Source organism: Amyelois transitella, chromosome Z, assembly GCF_032362555.1.
Source record: "Amyelois transitella isolate CPQ chromosome Z, ilAmyTran1.1, whole genome shotgun sequence".
NCBI classification, from domain to species: domain Eukaryota; kingdom Metazoa; phylum Arthropoda; class Insecta; order Lepidoptera; family Pyralidae; genus Amyelois; species Amyelois transitella.
In genome coordinates this window covers 3,392,707-3,403,229 of record NC_083535.1, presented here as the reverse complement: position 1 = coordinate 3,403,229, position 10,523 = coordinate 3,392,707, and the positions used below count along the sequence as shown (strand labels likewise).

The window sequence follows — 10,523 nt, the reverse complement described above, 5'->3', positions numbered from 1 at the left end:
GAACATGTAAATCCATGTACAAACTGCGGTATGACCACGACGAAACGGCGTGATTGACGAAAGATGGCAAAGAGAGGCAACAACTCAAAGGTACAGTGATAAGAAATGCCGCGTGGTTTCCGGGCTTGTTAGAATGGGACTCTCCCATATATATTGTAATAGGCGACTAAGGGAATAGTCACATTCGTTAATGCAACTATACCATGATCTTACCCATGACACAATAATCATGCATGCCCCAACTTACCCATAGGTTTCCCTGCAATGGTTGTGGAAGTCAGACGGGAGTCGCTTCCTGGTCAAATCAGACTGAGCCAATCTAGGATCATGGTCAAAACGCGGTCAAGACCAAGATCTAGTTTATGGGGACAACTCAATGGAACTAGTGGGCAGGCCCATTATACAGCCATTTCTGAAATTAACCGAAAGAATAATAGGGAAAAGATCGTGCCTTGTCAAGATTCACGGACAGGCCTGCAGACCATAGTGCCAACTAAGCAAGTACCACGCTCGGACCAGCCTTAACGAAGGGAAGGGAAACCACACAGAGTTCTTACAATTCAAAAAATTCTCGCTTCATTGTACACTCACAAAATGCTTTATTGTTACCAAAATAAAAACGCAGTCATAATTTTGAATCGTCGTTTATTACCAGTGAGAGTACAAGTGTGCATAAAGATAATACAGCCACCTTCCGTGCGCCATTCCCACAAGAATCCCACAGAAGCGGTATCCTGTACAACCAATGACAGAACTCCAAATTAACGTTACCTGATTGGCCAAAAGTTTTCTGCCTGAAAACGTTTTCGATTCTATAGAAATTTGAGATTTAAGAACACCCTATGGGATTTGTCATACGACGAGCCGTTAATACGTTATGTATGTACAAAATTTACAGAATAAACCACTGTACAGAATAGAGAAAAAGTGGAATTTTTATACATTCATTTACATTACTCATACTTATTAACATTTCCGTTTTATGATCACATTAGCAACACCCAATCACAAAATTATTGTCTGCTTCGAATAAAAAAATATAGCTTTAGCTTCTGTTTGTTTTCATTAAACATTGTATATTGAAACTTCTCTGTTTTAAGACAATATAGGTACTATCACTTTTAACGGTCAACAACAAATTGTTAACATATAAAAATTTATTCACATAGTGAGATATTTCCTCTGGCATCTATATCGACTATTGGAAAAATGGTCCATAACCATACGTAAGGTAAACCAAAACCAAAAATGACATTTCACAACTTAACTTTCAGACAGTATATAAATTAGCATGTTATAGGTACTATATATTAAGCTATAATGGCAATTTTAAATAAAAATAATTAAAAAAAAATCAAAAAAGGGGCAAATTCTAAATAAGTAATTATTCAGCTTTGGGCTGACAAATTTGAAAAAAGTCCTTGTAAAATTATTTTCACATTAAACATTATGAAAATTACAAAAGGTCACAGAACGATACGGTTTTCGTAACTTACTATTAAACATTTCCATGAACCAATCACGTACCTATCTTAGTACTTGGTCATCTTAAAAGTGGTAACAAAAGTTATCTAGTTAATAATTGACCTGCAATAACACAGCGCACATTGATTATAAATATAAATGTAAATAATATAAGACAAAATAAATGGCTTTTTCACTTGAAACTATAGAAACTTGCATCGGACACAGTTTACTGCACAGTTATAGCAAAAAAAAACTATGAAAAATATGGTGAGATATAAAAAAATATGGTGTCCCAACAATCAGTAGCTACGTCACATTGACCAGAACATACCACTTCTGCAGTCTTATATTATTCACCTTTCTATGGTCAATGACAAAAAATCCGAATTTAACACAATTTAGAATGACTTTGATGGCTTTAGCACTCTAAGCTTGTTCAACACAAAAAATATCTGACATTAGCGGGACCGCTGTAGTAATGCCCATGTGTGTCAGTTTTACTTAAAACTTTGTTAAAATTTGATCTCTATGACAGGTGTCAAATACGTACATTTTCCGGTTTATCTCTTCCGTACTTATGTCAAAGTTAACATTCCATCCTACCGTCACAGAGATCAAAGACTGTGTCACTTTCTTATTGGCTTAATTTGAAAGAGCTTGATATGATAAGAAGCTCAATTGAGGTAATATTTTAAATTCTGATATTTATTATACTTGTTTTCTATTAATTATAATTCCTCTCCTTGTTTCGCCTCGAAAGACCAATCACCAATAAATTAATACTATGTGTAGTGGCGATGCTATAAGTGGTTGAGCGCGGGTTTGAGCTCGAAAAGCGTCGCGAGCGCAAGATGGTCCGAAGCATAGACATCGTTAGGCAAACTACCTAGAGCTTGGCACTCTTGCGCAGTCGGAAGCCGGAGACGCTCAAGTAAATTCAGGTTGCTGCAGTAACTGTAACAATGATTTGGACTGAAGTCGATCAGACACAAGTTTTGATAGAATAATGAATAACTTTAACGATAACAATCATCATCTTAGTAGCGTTTAATAAATTGAATCTTGAAGAGGACACACTCTACATTGGCATAATATTGCATTTAGAATAAGAGAGAAAGGGAGAACGTGAGTTAACAACTAGAGTAAGTTCGCAGGTACTTACCTATAATACACATAATCGACGGTAACCCATCTGTCTTGGAAAGTGGACGCCTCTTGATGTCCGTCGGGTTTACACCGGTCGTACGCCGACACTAGTTTCAGGGAATGGCCGATGGCGCCACTGTTGAACATAACGCTATACTCGGCCGGGCTTGGAGAGTGACCCGGCACGTCTTTGCTGTATTCTGAGTTGTATATCTGGAAATAATGAATAGAAAACATGCACATTCAGGTATCATGAAGAAGGTAGGTATATAATATAAAGATATTGGTATCAAATAATATTTGTTTCCTGACTTTGGCTACCTACCTTTACATTACTAAAGCAACTGGGCCGCCCCTCCAACCTGTCAAGGACCACTGACAGGTGTTGACAATTGTCAGTCACGCCAATGCGTTTCCAATCAGAACTGTCACGGAATGTGCTTGCACTGAAAACAATGCAGAATGTATGGTAAAGTGCGGTTCCGAAACTATAGAATAAGACTACACCTCTTATCTAATAAGCTGCTAAGAGGCATATTCATTTAATGCAGCATGACCATGATCCGATTTGGATTAGATTCCCCTGTTAAAGTTGCTGGGGTCAGACGGTAATCGCTTCGCAAAAAACTGATTTACCCAATTCAGGATTATGGCCTAAATGCCATAAGGGCATACCCTGGACTCTCCAGAGGCGAGGATATAAACAAGATTAAAGTTAGAAGGAAAAATATATAGTAAACTTATTATTTAGTGTCAATCGGTGATCGAACCCGAATAAAAAGGTGTAATGTTTACCTACATAGTAAGGCTATGGTATCCATATACCACAAATATAAGGTGAACTATTAACAAGATTTTGAATGAATTTAAATAAAGTTACCTTACATATCCTCTATCTAGAAGCTGAATCACCGCACTCTCTGGCGTCGAGTTTAGATCCCCAGTCAAAATTATTGGCAGGTGTCCTGGCCTTAAATTAATAATAAAAAAAAATCACAAAAATATAGGAGTCCGTACGTAAATAGCGAAGTAATTAAGGTAGGTATATTAAACGCATGGATGTCGACATAATAAAGTAAACATTACAATTTATATTAACTTTTAATAATTTATTTTCTAAAATGCGTCTAAAATACAAGGTTTTTGTCTAGGGCTTACCTTCGGGGGGTTTTAGAAATCTCGAACCCCGGTGTAATCTATCCCTGTACCATTTCATCAAAATAGGTAATTTACATTTAAACGAAAAAAAATACAGACAAATTTGCCTAAATTCAAAAGCTAGGAAGCTTTTTAACTTTTATTAACTTTTGCCGGCTCAGTAGACAGATTATAGATAATTCAACAGCCCGTCTCGCTGCTCTCTGAACTTGGCCACACAATTGCACACGTGATCATATTTTTAACTAATAATGCTGTAAGAAGATGATGTAATCTATCATGTCATATACATAGTTTAAGGTCAAGTTATTTTCCGTGTACTCCCGGTCACTTGAGACTTGGGACTACTCATCTATTCCCCGTGGCGATTAGAGAAACATTTTAATGAAATAACCATGATAGATTCTGCTGTTATAAAAGACATGGAAGTCAGACGCGATTCACTTTGTATACTACTAGACTTACTTACCAGACTTTACCCACTCTGAAAAACTTGATTACGTAGCGGACTCCATGATTTTTTAACAGGGAAAACAATTTTTACTCACCGCTCCCAAAAACGTGATCCATACTTATAACTGTGTAAAAGGAGGATAATACTAGCCTAATAAACTTGGGATTCTTCTTTTGGGCAATGAGCTGGCAAACTTTCGCTGTTGTAATCTCAATTCCATCATTAAGGCAATCAGCTGAACTGTTCTGTCTTCCCCGCAAGGTATACATATAGACGTGATTATAAGTATGTAAAAGGGGGATTAGGGCATTCAACTCACTCTCTGCAGTTGTACGCGAATCTGTCTAACTCAGCGAGCAACACCTGTAACTGGGCCAATCTGACGTCAGTCCTCTTAGGGTTGTACAGGAGGTGCGTCGTGGCTACCACTATGGGCAAGAACGGCATGCCACGAGGTACTAGCTTCACCATCACGCCTATATTGTCGCGGTTGAGAATCGGCAACCCTGGCTGGTAGTATTCCACCTGGAAAGAAATTTTAAATAAAGAATTAGCTACGAAAAAGGCTTTCGCAAGAAGATCGCAGTATTCAAGGATTTTTACATACAAACTAGGGATTTCAATTATAAGCATTTACAGCAAGCAACAGCAAGCTTACAAGCTTTAAGTAATTTTTATAAGACTTTAATAATAAAAAATAATAAAATTCAGCAATGTTTGATGCTAATAGCTATTACCAATTTTCTACAGAGTTTATCATAAATTAGCAAACGTATAAAATAATTCGCGTAACACATTGATTAGCATGCATTTGTCATATAGAAACTTAATAAAACCTTAAAAACACAGATGATTAAACGGGTTTTAATCAAATATAAAACTAATTTGGAAATATGCTATCTCGAATGTGCATATATATTTAGAAATAGGATCATTTAAGATAACATCCACAATGTAATGTTATTTTGTTGCACTTATTTACTTGAAAAGTCACATTTATACCCTCTACAGTGTGAACACTGTTTTGAGTCACAAATTTTGATTGATACTGCTTACATTTTGCTTATATTTATTGGATTTTAAATTTGTTTTTAGACATCTAAAGTTTATTTCATTTAGATGGGTTGCAGTTCATATAATCCAAGATTTTCTTTTTTGCCAGATAGTGGTTTTCCGTCGGAATATTTAGCCAACATGTCTCTGAATTGAATTAAACATTATTATTGCATGAATTCTCATTCATTTGTAAATGTTCTACATGTCCTTAACAAAGGAACAAATGGTGTCTACAAAACATATCACAAATAACATTAGATACACTACACCGATAATAGCACAAAGGTAGCAAGTACGGCGCATAATGTGTTATCTATTCGGAACATGACCCTACTGAAACACAATAGGTAGTCTAGACGCGACAGGATATTTTTTTCAGCAGAATTTACATATTTTCAAATATCACGTTAATAAAATATAAAAAAAATATATTAATTTGAAATTTCACATAAATAAAATAATAAAAAAATTATAGTCTATATACTCGTAATGCTGATTTGGGACAAAGGACCCATTAGTCTAGCATTTTTATACCGCTATTTCTTTATGTGTCTGTTCGTCATCTTCACAGATCTTAAAATGTGCTCTAGGCCCGTTTTTCAAAATGCAACAAAGACTACGTGACCATGATACTGCAATGAGCAAGTCGGGTTTTTGAACGGAGGCCGTAGAGACGATTTTCCGGAACCTTGCAGGACAACCTAACCCATATGGGATGATCGTGGTTACACATCCAGTTGCCTGAATATGCAGGTTACCTCACGTTGTTATCTATCCCTCACCGTAAATTATCCGTCCCTTTCTTCCCTCTCTCTTTTCCTCTAACACATGTTTATTTCCGTATCAATACCATTTTACATAAAGCAAAAATTTCTTGCCACTGCTCAATATGATTTTTATTCAGTTTTCAGTAAAAAAAACATTGGTTTTTAAAGTATACCTACATTTCGCAAAGCAAAGCCGTGTAACTAATCGCAGTCGCATTTATCACACGGACTATGGAAAAGTTAGACACGGCAAGGTCGCGTATAAGGTCAACTGGCTTACCTATTTGATTAGTATGATCAAATAAAAAAAAACATCTTATAAGTAAATCTCGCTAAGCCAATGCTCTAAGGAAAGAACAAAATTGATAAAGCCAAATGTTTATTTTCCACATCCAAGGTGTTAATTACGAAGTAAATTTTTAAATAATGTAATAAATAAAAGTTAAATTATAATCGTTTTCAATTATTATCAGCATATAACATTGCCCGCCGAGTATACTAACCTCATAGAACATTTAACTAAAAAAAGAATGAAATAGCAATGTGAATTATTATTTCATCAGCATCCATACAGTAAGTTGTCCACTATCTGACACAAGCATCAATTAGTCGGAAGTGGCTTACTTCTACAATGTTATATCTTCGGATACCATTATGCAAAAATTGTCTGTAAATTCATGTGTCCTAGCAATTATCAATAGCTTAAGTGAACCTCCGATTACAGATCTTTAAAAAATATATATAAATAAAAATATAATACGAGATGTATGAAATGGCAATTTCAATCAATATTTCATCATCATCAATAGCAAATAGTTTTCTCCCACAAATCTATCGTATATCAAAGCTAATTTCGTTTATTTTATTACTGTACTTCGTTATATACGAGAGGAATAGCAGACAGTTATTGGGTCAAGAAGGAGATGCTTACACTGCATTGGTCTGATTTCTCGAAGAGATCTTGTTTGTAGTAAATAGCACATCCATCCTCTCTCTGTCCAGTTTTCTGCTTGAATATACCAATGTAACCAATTTGCTCAAACCGAGAATAGAAACTCTCCAAATGTGATGCTTGTACTTCTTGAAGGCATAATATCTGCAGAAAAATGCTTTTATATAAATCATCAGCACCCATAGACGTTGGAATAACCTAAGATAATAGAAAACCTACTCAAAACTGTAGGAATGGTTTGTCATCTCTTTGCAATGCAAGCACAACTGTTGTAAAGCTGTGAAATAAATATCAGAATTCGAATGCAATATGTTCAATGATGTCACAACCATAAGTTCTGAAATCATATTCGCCAGTACTTAAACTACTTTTATAGTCTTACGTTATTTCGGATTCTATGTCATCACCCTACTAGCTGTGGTAGATACAAATCTCTAATACATTTTACGTTATGATAAAAAGCTAAACAGCTATAGTTTTCGCGCGATAAAAATCGTGGCGTGTGCCATGCCACGGGGGCTGTAGTCTGCTTATGACTACGATCCAGGATTAAGCCAGATGATATGAAGTATCTCCAGTGGGACTTTTGTGACCTTGTTAACAGGAATGTAACTCCAATTATGGCGAAAAATAAAATGTGATAATATTAATCATGTTTTAACTCACATCAGGTGCTAACTCAACGATTTCATCAAAAAGTCTTGGTGCCCTTACTTTCCATTTTAAATTATGTGGAGAACATCCTGTATAAAGATAAGGATGGTACTCCAGTAAACACTGTGCTAAGACATTATATGAAACAACTCTGAACTTAAATGAAGATCCTGAAATAAAAGAATTTATAGAGAAAATAAGTAAAATTGATTTATGTACTAGCAACCCGCCACACCATCATTGGTGCAAACATAGCCTTAATACCACCCACAGATAATGTACCTTTTTAATTGTAAAAGAATTTTCATGATCACTACAGTATTTCCAAGATTAGCCTTCACATACTTTACCTCTTTATAATATCAGTATTGAATAAGAGGTAGTGAAAGCTGGTTAGCTCATCACATATGGAAGCCCTAGTTTATAAGTCTTTTACAAAAAGAAAGTCTCTAGCCAATACTATGTATTATTAACTGACTTTGTTAGTTACCATTCCTTCATTAGTGGCTTGGTTACCACACATCTATATAAACAGTAAGACATTAAGGATCTTGAAAAATATTAAAAATAACATACCAGGTTTGGAATCACTCCTACAACCTACTTCTTCCCATATCCTGAAATCTGGAGGTACTGTACATGTGGACTTCACATCAGAGCTGTTAGAAGACCCAGATTCACATGCCTGGCACTCATTGTTAATGTTATTTTCGTTCGCAGAGCTAAAAAATATATATTATTTACAATATTTGGACTTGCACACGCTAATTGTTATGATGAACTGTTGAAATTGGTATTTGCTACCGCTACTGAAGCAAATTCATATTTAACCTAACACTTGTTGCTCATTTTGTTTTATGTCACATATGACATTTATGAAACAAAGTTTTTCTTAGAACTACAGATGTAAATAATATATTTCCTACCACAAAATAAGATTTTAGCTAAACAGACTAAATTTATTCTCAGATATGTAGACAGCTTTTTCTGAATAAAGCCTATTAGCAAGACACATAATTAAAAATTATATTAGTCAGATAAACCTATTTTTATTAAAGTCAGCACTTAGGAAAACTAATCACACTCTATATTTTCACATTGGCCACTTCAGTGTATAGGTAACTAATCTCTCATATGGTATGATATAGAAACTCAAGCTTACACTTCAAATTGTCCTCCATAGCTGACGTGATTCAAACTTGGCTTAAATTCACTCATTGGCTTGGATTTATCCTTCTCATTTGAATTAAGTGGAGGTATTCTAATCCGAATCTTTTTGTTTTTGTTTGCCAACAACCTGTTGGGAATCTGTTGTCCCGTAACTAAGTTTATAAATGATGTGCATAAACCAGACTCCGTACTGCATTTCTTGCCTCTACTACTTAAAAGTATGAAGTTTCTCACATGTATCCTGTAACTTACATTCTTACAAGTGACCCTCAAATATCTGGAAAAACTGTTTTTCAAATTCAGCATATCTCAATAATTATGTGTTAGAAAATAATTATGTTAAATATATAATTATATCATGACTACCCTAAATACTACAACCCATACAGACATGCATTAACATGTTCCACATCCCTCTAATTAAATGTGTTAATTTTAATTCTGACATGGAATTTGCTCTGTGGCAATATTTTAGAATCTGGAAAAAATAAAATTTGTTTATTTTCTAATATAATTTTAGGTAGGTTCATTAAAGAAATTAACGCAGTAGTTTTAAAATGGTTAAATTGCAAAAAACACAATCACATTTTTATAACAATTTCAGGTTGCATCATTACGATATTGGGAAAAACCTCCATAATAATGCTTGTCTTATTGAAACAACAATGTTTTGATTGTTATATAACTGTTTAGATCTTCGCAATCATATATCCAAAAACAATTTCATTGAAAGAAATTAACAAGAGATGACAAGACAACAAGCTCAGTAACCTCTAAACTTTAATCATAATAAAAATGTTTAACTTACGTGCTAATGTATCTAAGCCATGTTTATTAACTTTAAAGATAAAGAGCAAAAACCATGACGAGCCTCTAAAATCTACTGTAAAAATACATTTTTATATTGATTGACCCACCGACCTCTCGTATCACTCCTCTCGTCATATCTTATTATATTGTCACTGTCATTTCTGAGTCAAATCTGTTTGAACTCTAAATGACAAATGACATTGACAAAAAGATATTTAGATAGATCAAAGACCACAGAGTTCTTTTTATTTTATATACATAGACTAGCTTTCCGCCCGCGGCTTCGCCCACGTGTAATTCGGTTATATATAGCGTTTTTTAATGATCTCGACAGGGCTTTTTCTTCCACAGGCTGAAATCTTGTTACAACTGGAATTAAATATAGCCTGTGTTACTCAGGGATGATGTAGCTTTCTTATGGTGAATGTTTGAAATCGATTCAGTAGTTTCGGAGTTTATCGATTACATGTGTAAACAAACAAACATATAAAAAAATAGATTGTTCCTCTTTATAATATTAGTATACATACAAATCTATATAGAAAAAGTAAAGCGAGACAAAATCATCGTCTCAAAAGAAAAAAAAAACAGGATTTATAGGACGAAGAGGCCTTACTGGATTTCCTTGTAAACAATATTTTTAGTTTTTTTATTATTTACCAGTATGAACAGGTTAGAGGGAGAGCTGACACGCGAGCAAGCAACATACAGTTGATAAAATTCGGGTGTTTTATTTATGCATACCGATTACGCCGAGATTTATGGACCGATTTACGTGATTCCTTTTTTGTTCGGTAGAGTATACTTTCAAGTTGGTCCCGTTGTTACCTAGTCAGGATCTGATGATGGTATTCCAGGGAAATCAAGGGCAAACCTCAAATTTACAGGC

At 34.7% G+C, this 10,523-nt stretch overlaps 1 protein-coding gene across 2 annotated transcripts; it reads right to left on the bottom strand.

Annotated features, from left to right (window-relative positions):
- Positions 1 to 628: 628 nt before the first annotated feature.
- LOC106130619 (protein angel homolog 1) lies at positions 629 to 9,776 on the bottom strand. 2 transcript variants are annotated; one of them, XM_060953607.1, is made up of 10 exons: positions 9,746 to 9,776; positions 8,817 to 9,065; positions 8,231 to 8,376; positions 7,667 to 7,824; positions 6,980 to 7,144; positions 4,545 to 4,750; positions 3,494 to 3,583; positions 2,939 to 3,059; positions 2,630 to 2,826; positions 629 to 2,421 (listed from the first exon to the last, which is right to left on the bottom strand). In XM_060953607.1, the coding sequence occupies exons 2-10, from the start codon at positions 8,870 to 8,872 to the stop codon at positions 2,268 to 2,270; spliced, it is 1,293 nt and encodes a 430-aa protein (XP_060809590.1). In that variant the 5' UTR covers positions 8,873 to 9,065; positions 9,746 to 9,776; the 3' UTR covers positions 629 to 2,267. The 2 variants fall into 2 exon arrangements, with proteins under 2 accessions (XP_060809590.1, XP_013184969.1); XM_013329515.2 differs by having other exon boundaries at positions 8,817 to 9,302; positions 9,633 to 9,770.
- Between the last annotated feature and the right edge of the window lie 747 nt (positions 9,777 to 10,523).